At 41.4% G+C, this 15,812-nt stretch overlaps 1 protein-coding gene across 1 annotated transcript; it reads right to left on the reverse strand.

Moving 5' to 3' along the window:
* Positions 1 to 2,210: 2,210 nt before the first annotated feature.
* On the reverse strand, positions 2,211 to 3,251 carry LOC121915506 (free fatty acid receptor 2-like). The gene has a single exon (XM_042439821.1). It carries the CDS (start codon positions 3,249 to 3,251, stop codon positions 2,211 to 2,213), a length of 1,041 nt encoding a protein of 346 aa, XP_042295755.1.
* Between the last annotated feature and the right edge of the window lie 12,561 nt (positions 3,252 to 15,812).

Here is a 15,812-nt window from a genome sequence, read left to right on the forward strand (position 1 = left end):
TTTCTTTCTTTCTTTCTTTCTTTCTTTCTTTCTTTCTTTCTTTCTTTCTTTCTCTCCCCCCATCCCTTTTAACTTTTGGATGGAGTTTGCAGTTTGAATGTACTCCTGGATCCTGCTCTGAACCTGGCTGTAGCCAGGAATGCATTTGCACACTTATAATTTGTACACCAGTTGCACCAATTTTTCCCCCCTGACTGTAGTGGTACATACAGTGACATTCCATCTGGATTACCATTAACACACTATACATGGGGCTGCCTTTGGAAACTGCTCAGCAATGTCTGTTGTCCCAAAGAGGTGCAGCCAGATTATTAACTAGAATGAGCATATAACTACCTGGCTGAAACAGCTTCACTGAATGCTGGTATCTTTCCAAACACAGCTTAAAATCCTGATGCATCTCAGGTCTAGTTTAGCTGAAAGATTGCATACTCCAGCACAGGCAGAGTCTCTGTTTCCCAATCTGCTTTTCAATTGACCAGGGACCTCTCTGTTTTGTCCCGAATAAACTTCAGATTTTTAGCCCTCCTCCAGTCTGTTACAGAAGACAGACTCTAATTTAGCAAGGAAACAGCTACATTGGAATTAAATAGAAAGGAGTAATATAGAGCTGATGGTTGTCGGTATAGTGATGAGTCCTGACCCCTAAACTCCAGACCTCCTTTCTTAACAGATTCATGTTTATGCTAAATCTCATCCGATAACGCAATAAGCACATTGTCTTGTTTGGTGAATACTTGCCAGAACCTCAATTAACATTTATCATTTGGGCCACGGATTGTGTACAGTGCAACACAGTGCCACCCAGTGGCCTAAATCCTTTTGGCTAATCCCCAAACTAGAGTAAACCTAGTGAATTAATTGTTCAATGGTTAGCTGACAAACAGGTAATCCCATTGATTAAGTTAGTCTGCTTTATCTGGGGGCCACCTAAATGTCATAAAAGCACCAGATCCTGTCTGATCTTGAAAGCTAAATTGACAGGTGACTTGAAGGCACATACACACAGACTTTAGCTGGGGCTGATAAGATGCAGTATAGTAGACTAGCATCCTGAGCTGTATCACGCAATGTGTCGTTCATCATAGTCCATAGTGGGATGCTTCGTGAGAGTTGTCAAGAGACCAAAAAAACATACATTGCCCTGGCCTGCTTTTCTGTTTTATCACAAGCTTAGTCTAAGAACTTAGCAAGTAAAACCTTTCAGAAAATTAGTCAAGCCTAACCACTAACAAACCACAGTCGGGAAGTGGCCTTTCCAGTTTACCTCAAAGCTTGTAGGGTGTTCCACTGAGCTCATATCTTTTCTTTGTGTGCTCTTCAGAAGCCAGCAGAATATTGCAAACATTAAGAAGGTAATATTTATCTATTGATCCCCTTCATACGCTTTATTGAAACTGCTCATATAAATGTGTGAAGTTGAAGGCTTTCATGGCCGGCATCCATAGTTTTTTGTGGGTTTTTCGGGCTATGTGGCCATGCTCTAGAAGAATTTATTCCTGATGTTTCACCAGCATCTGTGCCTATGGGCATCTTCAGAGAATGCATCCTTTGAAGATGCCAACCACAGATGCTGGCGAAACGTCAGGCATGGATGTCTTCATTGTCATCCAGTGTCATCTGGATGTATCTCTGTACATAATTATCATGAACCTCCAGATTCTCTGAAGATGCCCATAGCCACAGATGCTGGCAAAACGTCAGGAATAAACTCTTTTAGAACATGGCCACATAGTCCGAAAAACGCACAAAAAACTATGAATGCCGGCCATGAAAGCCTTCGACTTCAATTCCAGATTCCATTTACTGTATATTTCTTTCAAAAACACACATAGATTTTTTTGTTTAAAATGGTCCAAAATAGGAAATTGTTGTTGATGATGTTGCATTTCAGGGTCTTTTGATAAAAACATATCTCTGCAAACAATGTTTTTGGTGCGATCCCCCCCCTCCCCCCAAAAAAGCAATGTGCAATTTGGACTAATAATTGGATTCAGTCTAGTATTCCATTGTTGCTTTTTTCACGAAAGACTTTCACCCTCCCACAAGTGATGCAAAAACCCATTGAAAAATACACAAAACCTCTTGCAATCTCATTCAGCATGGGGAAAACCTTTGACAAATCTTTACTTTTCTGTAGGGAAAGGAAATAAATCTCCACCTCCAATCTGAGGAATGTGAAAGCTCAGGACACTGAGATCCTTGGAGAGTCATTGCTGTTCTGATGTTCTAGATCTGTGCTGTACAGTTAGATCAGAGGAGAGAGCAACCACTCCTGTTTGTCTGTCAAGATTAGAAATGGATCTTCCACCATCTTCCTCATCACTGACACTAGGAATTGAACAGCAAGGAAAAGGACACCATGAAACAAAGGCCTGGACATAAGAGCCTATACCAAGCCAATACTCAGTAAAAACTTGGCGAATGGTGGCAGAAGAGAAGAAGAAGATGACAGGGTCCAAGGTGGTGTTCAGGGAGGTGAGGAAGAACGTCTCCACTCTCCAGGAAGGATTCTTATTCTGAATAAAGCCCACAATATGAGAGATGTTGTAGGGAGCAAAGGCCAGGGAGAAATTGAGCACCGTGGCCAAGGCTAGGGCCACGGCCCGTTGCTTCTTCTGGGGCTTGATGTTGGGCATGATGGTCAGGATCCGTATGACGCTGATGTAGCAGAAAAGGGTGATGATGAAAGGGATGAAGAAGAGGACAATGCAGAACTCCAGGCGGAAAGGGAGAACGATGCGGAGCTGGCTAGGAGTGAAGTTCTCATAACAGGTGGAGTTGTCATCAGGTTTCTTCTCACTTCGATCATAGTATTCTACCACATAGACAATACTTAAGCAGTGGGAGAAGGTCAGCAACCAGAAGAAGAGACTGGCCACTTTTGCATAGGTTGGCCTGCGGTTTAACTTGTGCTTGACAGGGTGGGCAATGCAGAGATAGCGCTCCACGCTGACCCCCATGAGGAAGAGGGTGCTGAGGTAGGTGCTGCCATAGAAGAAGAGGTTGGCCAGAGGGCAAAGGAAGTAAGGGAGAGGCCAAGTGTTGTCTAAGGCAGCCTCCACCATCTTGAAGGGCAAGAAGAATAGAAGGAAGAGGTCCGATATAGTCAAGTTGAGCAAGAGGATATCTATGGGCGCCGGGTTCTGTCGCACCTTCTTCAAAAATGAGTAGCAGGCCAGGAGGTTGGAAGGGAGCCCAGTCACAAAAGCAAAGGTGTAAACAGCCAGGACCAGACTTTTAGGTGCCATCTTCTCAAGGTCTTTAAATGAAGGGAGAGAAGATAAAATATTAAACATGGCATCACCAGGAATGCATTCCCGAGAAAGGGGCAAAACAGTCTTCCCTGATAGGGCAGCTTCAATCCGCCCTTGACAAAGCCGGATTGGGGCCTTGGCAACTGTATGCCAGTGCCCCAATCTGCCTTTTTGCTGGCCAAAAACAGCCGCTCTGTATTGCATTGGCAAAAAGCTGGCTTCCCTGCCCCGCTGCAGTGGGAAGCCAATTTTAAGGCACCCCAGTAGTGTGCAACGTAGAAATGCCACACCACTGGAGTGCCTTGGAAGCTGGGTTCTGTGTAAATTAGTGGGCAACTTGAAACCAGCTTCCGGGCATCTTGGGGGCATGGGTCATCTGCATGCCACACTCCCAAGCCAGGTGGAAAACAGCTTTTTATGCCAATCTGTTCTGGCCCTTAGTTCAAGGATTTGATACTTTATAGCATTGTATTCCTGTTGCTAGCAGGACACCCCCTGTGCTTCTGTTTCTTCCCTCCGCAACCATTCTTGCATGCTGTAACAGAGGCCATGGATATAGGAAGCAGGGCTGCTTAGTTCTCGCCAACCCTGCTGAAAGTATACTTAATATCCCCTCTCTTTTCTTCCCAACACTTTTTGTTTTTGTAGCATTTCTTTTTCAGTTGTAAGCATTTGACTGGGGACAGCTTTATTTACAGTGCTATATAAATAAAGGATAATAATAATAATAATATTGTATGCATCAACTATTTTGGGAGCTGTTTGACTGAGAACTTGCATGAATGCTTTAAACAAACACACAAGTAACTGGACATTTCTGACTCAGTCCATCATGTTTTGTCACACTTTATGAGTGGTCAGCAAGCTCTGCTAGACTCTATAGCATCTAGAGAGATATTGGTTGGCAACTACAGCACATTTTCTCTCTCTCAATCTCTCGTTTTACATAGTTATCAGCCTGTCTCATTTCTTTCTTTTACTGGCCCTGAGACAGTGCCATTCTTGGAAACTCTAGTTTATGCCTGCTTTTTTTTCCCCTCCACCTCATAACTGTACTATATAAAAAACAAAACCATGCAGAGTTTGATGCTCTGTAGACCCAGCTTCACACTTCTTTACCCCAGCAGCACTTAAATACAGCTTCTGCCAGTACTGCTACTGAACATGGGGAAGAGATACAGTGGATGATACAGAAGTAACTGATTTTGGCTGCAAAGGGAAGAGAAATGAGTGTGGTCTCCCAGACAGACAGTATCCAGATGGAGTACACATGTTTCTTTACCCCTCACAGACAAGACGAGGTGCATCTTCATTTCCTGCGTTACCTCCTGGCTCCATCTAAGGTTAGTAAATGGCTATATCAGTGGTCCCTGGGGCTTGGCAGGTGTTAAGGAAGAAGGTTCTGGGTCAGTGATGGTGAACCTTTTTGAGGCCAAGTGCCCAAACTGCAACCCAAAATCTATTTATTTATTGCAAAGTGCCATGTCCCCCAGGCTTTCTAGTAACAAACTCTGGCAAACTCTGTGCTGGGACGATGGCACATGTGCCCACAGAGAGGGCTCTGAGTGCCACCTCTGGCATGCATGCCATAGGTTTACCATCACTGTTCTGGGTCGTATACAAGCGCTTGTGACTGGCATTGCCCAGCAATTTTTATGTAATTTTTTGTTTGTTTCAGAGTATTCCTGCTATAAGGGGAATCAGTTCAGTCCCAGCAGGTTTCATTAATGAATGTATATGTGACTCTTTAGCAGAAAATGCAGCCCCACTAAATGCATCTGAGGAGGCAGACTGAAGTCTACGAAAGCTCCTACTGCCAATTTCTTTATGTCAGTTAGAGTTTATCCCATGGAATAAAGTAATCAAAAGTGTACTGTCTCCACGGGAAGATTTCACGGGAAAATGGAAGTTAAACACGATTTAAAGCAAAGAAACCCCGTAAATGCCCAAAGTTTATCACACAACATCACTTTTCATGTGAAATAACATGAAGTCAATCCGGAACAACCCGAAAGTAAAAAAGCTGCCGTTTTTCTCTGCTTTGCGTTCAGATTAACGTCATGTTATTTCACTTGGGCAGTCCCTAGTGTGATAAACTCCCCAGATTTGCAAGCTTTGTTTAAATTCGAATGTACTTTAAATTGTATTTAACTCCCGTTTTCCCGCAGGATCTCACTATTGTGATAAAGCTGTACTGGCTTCTTTATTTCAGCTAGTCTCAAAGGCACTACAAGATCTCTCTACATACTGATTCTACAGGCTAACGCGGCTATATCTTTGAATTCTTTAGCAGAAAGGGAGAGTTGCTCTTTTGGGCTACAATCCCCAGGACTGGCAAAGCCAATGTCCATGTTAGCGGAGGGATTCTGGGGGTTGTAACCCAAATAATATGTTTTCAAAACTCTGAGGTTTTGTTTTCTATCCATTCCCCCTCTCTCAACATTAAAAGAGAATAAGTTGTGGTTCCATTTAAAAAACAAACAAACTTACCTATATTGTAGTTGATGAATCGCAGTGGGATTTTGAAGGAGAAAAGAATTACAAGTATTCAGAGAAGATCCAACCACTGCCCTGATGTATGCCTTCCAAAATTAAGAGCATAGCTTCCTTCTCACGCACTGTAAAAAGACTAAAGCATCTCTCTGGTATGGAACTGACCAAACAGTGAAAGGATGTGCAACTGTGGTCTAGTAAACCACAGTCTAGAGAAGCTTTGGGTTTTCTGAGAACCATGTCAGAGCTTCCTCACAACTCATCAATGGTTGGCTACATGGTAGACTATATAACCCATGTGTCCTGCAGACCACTTCCAGTCATGCCATGCATTTCCAAAGGAAAATTTCATATACAGTAGACCCTTGTTATACGCTCGGGTTTGGTTCCAAGGTCCCCCGTGTATAACACAATCTGTGGATGCTCAAGTCCCATTAAATATAATGGCAGAACAAAATGGTGTCTCTTATAAAAAAAGGAAAATCAAGGTTTGATATTTGAAATTTATACTTTTGGGGAACATTTTCAAACTGTGGATGCTTGAATCAATGTATAAAAAATCAGTGTATAAGAAGGGCCGACTGTAGTTTCTTACTAAAAAGAATAGCGTAGCCTGTGCTTGTGTGTTTAACTAGAGCAGAGGCAATCTTTTTCGGGGAGGTTTGCTTTTTTTCTGAGGAAAAAGAACTCCTCAAAGGTGTGTGTGTGTGTGTGTGTGTGTGTGTGTGTGTGTGTATATATCAGAAACTAATTTTGTCTTAATTGTCTCCTATTTGCTACCAGCTACCTCCCTATGTTTCATGTCCCACAATGGTGATCCATCCAGGGAAATGCAAAATGGCACTGTTGTTCTTGTTGTCCCTTGCAGCAGCAACAAACATGGGGGGAAAGGGGGGAAACTTCCATGAGGCTTGTGGCCCCTGATGCAAATGAAGATTCCCACCTGAAAGAGATAGGTCTTTATCTTTGAGAAATCCCATGAGGCAATTCCCAGTTTCTCTGCATGCAAAGAGCCTCATGAAGAGCTCAACACACCATTTGATCATAGGCAGGCTGATGAATCTGAGGTCTGCTTCAGTTTTTACTCTGAATTTTAAAATTACTATTCAAAGTGCCGAACTCTATCCTCTAAATAGGATCAACACCATGTCTAGTTTTTTTACAATTCAAACTAAAACCTAGGGCAGATTCACCATCCCATAGGCCTCAAAGCCTCCAGTCCTGATTGCACACAGGTCTGACTTGAGAAACAGCAGCTTGATTTGCAGAAATCAATCAATCAATTATTATTATTATTATTATTATTATTATTATTATTATTATTATTATTATTATTATTATTATTATTTCCCACTGCTTGCTGCTCTAAACATGGTCTCCTGTCTTTCTTTTGGATCTCATCTCTGGCATCTGCCACTTCCCTTCCCATATTCCTCTACACCCTTCAAGGAATCAGTTGCACTTTGTAACCAGATTCAATTAGCCGAAATGAAGCAAGGATGTTTACAGTGCCTGAACCTCTCCCTAAACACATAGTTAGGGGAAGGGCTGGGCTGCATAGGAAACACAGATCTTTGAACTGTGAGCACTTAATGGCCATTGAATCACTATCATGGCCCCAAAGCTTAACCACAGAGTAGCAGTGATGTAACTTCATATCAAACTTTCCAACCAGCCTTTACTTCGGCAGTGGAAACAGTATACCTTTGATGACTTGATTGCTCCAGCGGTTCAGTTAGCATTTCTACTATCATGACTTATCGTCTCACTTCCACCACCATCACCGCCTTTGGATTGATCTGCCCCATAGTTGACAACTTCTTTGAATATTTTTCCAGTTCCAGGAGGGTATCTAACTTCTCCGAACCATTTATCCTCCATGACTATGAGCCAAAAGGTGCAAGTGGCTATGGAAATGTGTGGGTTCATCTCTGCCTTTTGAAACATGTTGCAAAAGTAATGGAGAGGTGGTGGTGGAGGTGGTAGTGGCAGGGTCATCCCAAGACAGAAAACAAGACGGTGGCCACTCCTTTTCCATATATAAAAGCCAAATGGAGTGGCTTTGAATCTTTCTTCAGCACTGGAGATAGGTCAGACTTTTCCATTGCTTGGACCAGGAGTGACCCAACTGTCAGAGGTTAGGGGGTTGCAAGAGGTCACTTCTTGTTCTCCTAGACCTCAAATAGTCTGGAATGAAAGTGACAAAAAAAACTTGCCATATCTCCAAGAGAATTTAGGAAAAGCAGTTTCTTTTAAAAAGGAAACTGATCCCCATGGGAAGCACAAAAATGGCCCTGTCGGCTGCATGCATTCTGTCAAATGCACTGTGCCCACTCCTGGCTTAGTGGAACCAGGCCAAGTCATGAGACATACCACTAACTGCCCCACTCTGTCTAATATCAGGGTGACTCTGTTGGATGGAGATGCCAATCCAAAGCAGAACTGTGGTTTTCTTGCCACACCTCTGTGGCATCACAGGGGCCACCACTACAAAGATCTACATTTTGACCCTGACATCTCAGGGATTGAGTTGCAGCTCACCTGGTAGCTTTCTGTAGGGGAGAATATGGCTCTTTCATGTAACCTGAGCTCATGTTTTGCATTGGTTTTACAGCTTCGAATTCTACCTCAAAATAGCAAGTGAAGCTATTGTAACATGGGATTTGCATGCCCTGATCAACAATCTGGCCACAGTATTTTTGACAAACTGAATTTTATGAACAGTCTTTAGAAGAAGAGTCACTCTTATCCTGCCCATTGCTAACATCAGGCACTAAAGTAAAATAGCTTCTTTGGGTCCAGATAGAAAAAAGAAATAGAGATGGGTATCATCAGCATATTGATGGCAATGATCAAATTTCATCTTTCATCTTTCCTAAGCTAGTCAGAGAAAGTGATGAAGGGAATGGAAAGGTAACTGAAGATACATTCTACTTTATGCAAATCTTCTGAGGTTTTTGCATGTAATCCTAGGAGTCTCTCTCTTACTTGTAACATTTCAAAATGTATGAACAATAACTTGTCTGTTACAAAAATATTTTCATGCACAAAAGTGATGGCAGTTTCTCACTGAGAGGTTACTGTGAGGTTCTTCTGCTGGGGAGAAAACTGCTTCTTCCAAAGAAATATCTTTTATACATAACATGTTTCAATGAGTCTACCAGGATGGATATACTTAGACTATTGTGTGTACCTCAGTTCAGTCAGTAATCAAAAAAGAGACTGTAGTTAAAAATCAGAAGAAGGCTAAGACTTGGAAGGACAGCCATGAAGGAACTAGTAGATAAGATCCTCATATGTAAAGTCAGGATCATCCAGATCATAGTATCTCTGATTTTTATAGAATCATAGAATCATAGAATCATAGAGTTAGAAGAGACCACTAGGGCCATCCAGTCCAACCCCCTGCCATGCAAGAAATCCAAATCAAAGCATCCCTGACAGATGGCCATCCAGCCTCTGTTTAAAGACCTCCAAGGAAGGAGACTCTATCACCCTCCGAGGGAGTGCATTCCATTGTCGAACAGCCCTAACTGTCAGGAAGTTCCTCCTAATGTTCAGGTGGAATCTCTTTATGTAAGAGTGTGAAAGCTGGACAGTGAAGACAAGAAGAACAGGAACCCATTTGAAATGTGATGCTGGAGAAGAGTTCTATGAGTACCAGGGACTGCTAAAAAGATACATGAATGGGTTTTAAAGCAAACTAAGCCTAAACTCTTCCTAGAACTCACCTTAGGAGTAAAAATGACTAATTAGAGACTGTCATATTTTGGGGATTTCATGAAATGCTGTGAACCATTGGAAAAGATGATAATGATTGGAAAAGTGGAAGGCAGTACAAAAAGAGCAAAACTACAATACAGGTAGAGAAATCAAGTCAAGGGAGCCATGGGCCTGTGTTTGCAAGACCTTTGGCTCTTTCAGGTTTCTCATTCATTGGATTGCCATAAATCAAAATCAGATTAACAGTAAATAACAACAAATCTGGTTTATTGTCATTTCGAGGATACAAATTTAGAGGGAGAGGATCATGTATGCTTTCTTTGACAGGTCTGTGGAGTCATATTTGGCTACTGACAAGCATAAGTGTTCATCTCCAGCAGTTACAAGACTATAAGACCATTTTAATGATCATGTACTTGCCAGACACTTCCCCTGGATCAAGACACTGTTGAAGGTAGGACTTGGCTGAAGGTCTAGCAATTAATGACAGAATTGTCATTGTTGGTCTAGATCTAGCCCACCCTAAAGGACAACACAATCCTTCTTTTGTAGTAAACATGAAACACAGAAAATCAAAATAATATTGACAAGGTTTGGACTTTGGACTATGCTTTTTTTAATGATGATTTATTCTCTTGTCTGTGGTGTGGTTTGCTTGGTGCTTTCTGAAAGAGAAGCTAATGAATGTGCACCAAGACATGATCTCAGATACCACAGCTTGAGCCCAACATGGATTTCATAGCACTTGGAGACTAGTAAGGTAGCCTCTCTCCTTCCTGATTCATTTTTACTCATCTGTATCAGAATAAGACACACCTTGGAAGTTTCCCCAGCCACAGCTGGTTTTGTTTCTGTTTAAAACATTTTAAACCAACTTTTCCTAGTGTATGTGTGATGTTAAATGATGTAATTTTAATATACATACTACTTGTTTTCTTAAGATAAAATCTGTAGGTGGCTGGGGGCTTTCAGGTCAGCAGGGCAGTGAATCAAGCCCATGTTTTAGTCCAGTTTCAGTTATCTAAGGCCCAGGAAAGACCACCCTAAAACATTAGGGTCCCCAACATTAGGGTCCCCCATAAAACCTTGTACTTCTGCAAAATAAGCCTACAGCTGATAAGCTTAAGACACAAACTGGGTGAAATGTTGATATTGTTGTTGATGACGATTCTAAAAATTCAGGCGCCATAGCTTTGTCAATTTCTGTGGGCCTTGGCCACTCCTGTTGCCTGGGCATGGTACCTCAAAATGGTTATATTTATTGTTATATTTATTGAGTGCCAAATATAGAAATAAGGCAGGCTCCACAGCCTCCGGGAATTAATGACAGAAATAATTTGCTTTTTCCCCCTTACGTCCTCAGTAGGCAAAGTTCAAATTGTTATCTGTCTTTGTTTTGTAACATCAATAAGTTATGACTTCTGGAAAAGGTTGGGTGTGTTTCAAAGCCTTGGCTGGAAATTTGCCTTCCATTTGCCCCAGCTATCATGGTGATTTCATTTCTCATCATCTCTTATCCTGTGCTGATAATATACAAATATACAAAGAGGATGGCAATCCTAATACATAACCATAGAAATGGCCAAATATACAGAAATTCAAGACTGAACTTGGAAAAATACTACTTAGATCAATGCTATGAAATCCTGGGAATTGTAGTTTGTTGTGGCACCAGAGCTCTCTGACAGAGAAGGCTAAATATCTCACAAACTATAGTTCCCAGAATTCCACAGCCTTGAGCCATGGCAGTTAAAGTGGTGGCAAAGTGAACTGTTTCCGCAGTATGGATGCAACCAAGGTCAGTTCTGGAGCTGCCTCCTTGAAACAGAAAGGAAGCCATAGGAAGCGTATGTCAGACAGAAATCCAACTGATATAGTACATACACATAGGCAATACCTTTCTGCATGGAAAATCCAAGTTCCCTTATCATAGCCCCCTAAGAAAAGATTGCATCTGTTTTTGATTTGGAAAAATTATCACAACTCTTGGGAAGGAAGCCAGTCATTCCACTGAAGGCCATGAACTATGTAAACATTGGGCCAGAGATGAAAGCTTCTGTGACTTGGGGACTCTGGTTTCCAGGTCAATGAGCTCAAGGGAAGAGGCAAAATAGAGTGTGAAAGACAGTGTTAACCCCTGTTTGGAGTGGGAGGGTAACTGAGCAAAATGCCTTCAGGATGCATCTTTTCCATCTCCTCAAAACTGTTGCAACAATTGTTGCATTGGTGTTGCAGGAAGTGTTGACAACATTGTCCACACCTCTTGGACAATGATGTAGTTTGAGTCCATGGCTTGACTCTGTTCTTCTGGGCTCAAACTACACCAGTGTCCAAGAAGGTATGGACAAAGCTCTTTCTTCTTTTCACAATTGTCATTGCTTACTTGCTTAGAATGTAGCAATTGACTTCAGGTGACAGGTGGCCTACTTTACAAGGTGAGGTCTGTGGGCCACATGAGACCCTCAGCCTTATACTGGTTGATATCCTGCTGCTTACTTCCAAGTAGAGAACACCTATTGGATCCCATTTGTTTCTGGGAGTTCAAATCCAGAACATCTGGAGAATCAAGGTCTGAGAGGCATTGCAATAATATTCATCCTTTTTTTCAGTGTTGAGCAAGGAGTGCTTTGCTACGTAATAATTTTCCCAGGCTGTGCAGTAGAAAGCACCAGGCAGAGCCCTCTTGGTCAGTTGGCACATCTCTAGAATGGAGGAAAAAGAAACCAGGAGATAATACACAAGACTGAAAATTCAAGCAGTCCCATTCCTGGCTAACCTATGGGCTGGTGGTTTCCATGTCAGTGGGGAAGTAAGTCCATTCTGGATTTTAACCTGAACTTCAAGAGTGCTATCCAATGTGCTGAAAGGTGGAAGGTGCTAGCAGGTGAAGTCATGTACATTCTGGAAACATAGGGACAACACAGTCATAATTCAGAGTGGCTAGTGTTCCATTTCAACGGAAAACACTTGATCCCACCCATTTCTACTTTTGATGAATGGATTCTTCTTGCCGTTCAGGTTTGGGGAGTAAGCACATTGCTGCATACAGGGCCATGACTTGATTTTCAAGTTTCTTGCTTTTGACTCCATAGCCTGTTCATTAAAAACAAAAATTCAACTCTGTGAACAATGGGCTGCTTATATAGTATAGCAATAAAACAATGCTGGTGCTTTGCATTTTCTCTTCCCCTGAGGAACAGGGAATTTTAGGGGCAGCTGCTTTTACAGGACCAGTACTAACAAAATAGAGTAGTACATTTTCCCTGCTTAGACGGTGGATCTATCTTCCTTAGTACTGTCCACACTCAAGGTGGAGAAGGCTGCTATTCTCCGGCTTTTGATGGAGTCTAACTCCCATCAGACATAACCAGCATAGCCAATGTTCGGTGATGGGAGCTCTGAAAGGATGGAGATCCCCCGACCCTGAACTTCACTGATGGTCATGATTTTTTAGTCTCAGGCAAGATAATTTGTTAGCTCTTCTTGGGTACTTACAGATTGAATCCACAGTCTTCTTCAGGCTGTGTTCTATCAATAAGGTGGAGCTCTTTCCCAAAGTAAAAAGTTACTAGAAAGTTACCTTTCTTTTCTAACATTTGTTCATGGTGAGTAGATTCAAAAGACAAAAAAAGGAGTTGAAGCCCAAAAGACATCCCCCTTTCAGTGCTGTCAGCTATGTTTGAATACAATAGGATTGGAATTAAAGATGGAACAATCTGTCAGTTATATATCCTCTATCATTTGATTTGATTTTTACAAACTCAAGTATTTTTCTCATTTCAAATATGAAGAAATTGGTGAATTTTGGTAGAATCTTTCCAAAACAGGATTGTCGCAAAATTATCTCCCATCTGGAACAACCAAATTGAAAGTGGCACAGCTATGCCCAACATGGAAAGAACTGTATTGTACCTGTTTACCATCTAGGTGGTAAGAGATGAGGAGCCTGTCCAAAAGAAGATATGTATTGCAACCCTATTTCAGCATCATTGCTGAATATACAAAGGGACTCAAGTCTGAACATGTAAAGAAGGATGGAAACTTTGAGGCCCTACAGTATGAATGGGCATAGTGTGGCCCACATTCTGCATCCAGTCTCTGAACCCCCACCAATCCTCCAACTTTCCTTTTAAAAATTAAATTTGTATAAGTAGATTTGGGACACAAATTGCTTGAAAATAATATAAATTTAATTTTTAAAATGAAAGTTCAGGGACTATATGAATGAATGAAAAAAAAAACCCAACCCGACCCTCAGTCTGCTCTGCATTTTAGTTGGACCTTTAAAGGCATTATCCAATATGCTGAATTCTATCACCCCAATGGGAGAGCACCTTGAACAGTGCCTCCGAAACTGAGACTAAAATTCAGGGCAGACGAATGGAAATGGAGGCCACAACACAAGTTGCACGTCCGCACCTTGTGAGAAATGTTTTGAGAAACCAATGGCCTGACTTTGTATATTTACACATTTGCAAAGTTCACTAGGGCACTTCTATGGGGAAAAAAACCACACACATAACACAAGGCTATTTTAAAATCTGGATGATTAAAAGGCATATGTTTAGAAATATATATATACATACATACATACATATACACACACACACACACACACACACACACATGCTTTATTCAGTTCAGTCAATTACACTGGTAAATGTAAGAAATATATTAACGTAGTGGGAAATGCCTAAAAGTCTATGCATGCAAAAATGTCATTGCTGGAAGGAAAAAAACAAGATGTTGCAACTGTATAGAGAGGAAGAAAATGAAGGTTTGATTTAGAGAACCTTGAGCTCAAAACAGAGATCTTCACATCCCTAAATCAGGTTGAGAAAATGGCACTCAGGAAGAGGGAGACCAATTACTATCTTAAGCAAAAATGGAGCTACACCCAACAATTTTTTCATTATACCGAGACAATAAAATGGATGATGGAAGAATTTAATATACTCTCATCTGCAGGAGACAGAGACTCCCTTGTTGGCAATATAGTGATTTTACTCTGGATTCCATTCTCACTTTTAAAGAAGCTGTCCATGGTGGTGAATCAATTTTGTACATTGGGTTCAATAGTAGTTTCCATTCCACATATAAAGAAGAAAGCTACTGAAACACAATTTTGAGCCCTATTAGAGCATCCTTAAATGTAGAATTAACCACTTAGGACTCCAAAAAAGCAGTCCTTTATCCAAAGAGCAAAGAATATCATTGAAAATAGTCCATCTCCATGTTGAGCCAACATGATATAATGGTTTGAGTATTCAGCTACTACTCTGGAGAGCAGGATTTGAATCCCTTCTCAAGCCATGGAAATGCACTAGGTGGCCTCTAGCAGATCACACTCTCTCAGCCTCAGAGGAGAGCAATGATAAACTCTTGCCATGATAGGTTAACTTTAGGGCCACCATAAGCCAGAAACAATTTGAAGGCACACAACAACAACAACAATTACTAATATGTTAGTCTCATTTAAAGCAGACTCACTGAATAAATAGAAGTGTCATAGCTGTGGAATGTCCAAATTGCTGTGGATTAACTGGGTGTCTTCTCTTTGAAAGTAACAATTAGGTTGAGGCCGTAGTCAGTGTTAGTTTGATCCCACAGTAATACATGGCATTTACATAATATTTTCAAGAGTTTGAATAGCCTCACATGTAATATCGACTTGCACTCCTGATGCAAATGGTGGGGAAGCTCTTCTAGCCTGAAGGCCAAATTTAAGACCAGAGAAACTCTAAAGAGCTGGATTCCAACTGAAAGTGGAGCCAAAAGTTTAAAAGGCAGAACCCAAAATACCGCCATATTTATGCTTCAACCTTTTACTGCCAGGAACTAAGCCTAAAGGGAGACATTTCAGCCTTTTAGAATGGAGGAGGAAATAAACAGATGGAGGCCGGAAAACCACAAAACAATGTTGTCATGGAGAAAGGTGTTTGGTCATGTCGGGAATCCCAGAGGGCTCAATTCAGTTCCAGTTCTTACAATTTGTCACCTATGTTTACTAAACAAAACGTGACAAAGGCATGGGACCTTTTTTAGATCTGAAAGTGGAATGGTCACATTTCTGTACAGATGAACCCCATTCAGAAGCCAGGCAAAATAGACATGCAACCAGGGACAGTATGCTAACGTCTGAGACCCCTGAGACCTTGCCATTCAACAACAGAACAATACACAGATTAACATGTAAATCACTTTATATCCCACTCTCTTCCATGCCAGCATTCTCTGAAGATGTCAGATGTTGAACTGTCAGGAATAAACTCTTCTAGAACATGGCCTCATAGCCTGAAAAACCCACAAAAAGCTATTCATCAGATTAATTTCCCAAGC

This window comes from Sceloporus undulatus, chromosome 9 (genome assembly GCF_019175285.1).
Source record: "Sceloporus undulatus isolate JIND9_A2432 ecotype Alabama chromosome 9, SceUnd_v1.1, whole genome shotgun sequence".
Classification (NCBI taxonomy): domain Eukaryota; kingdom Metazoa; phylum Chordata; class Lepidosauria; order Squamata; family Phrynosomatidae; genus Sceloporus; species Sceloporus undulatus.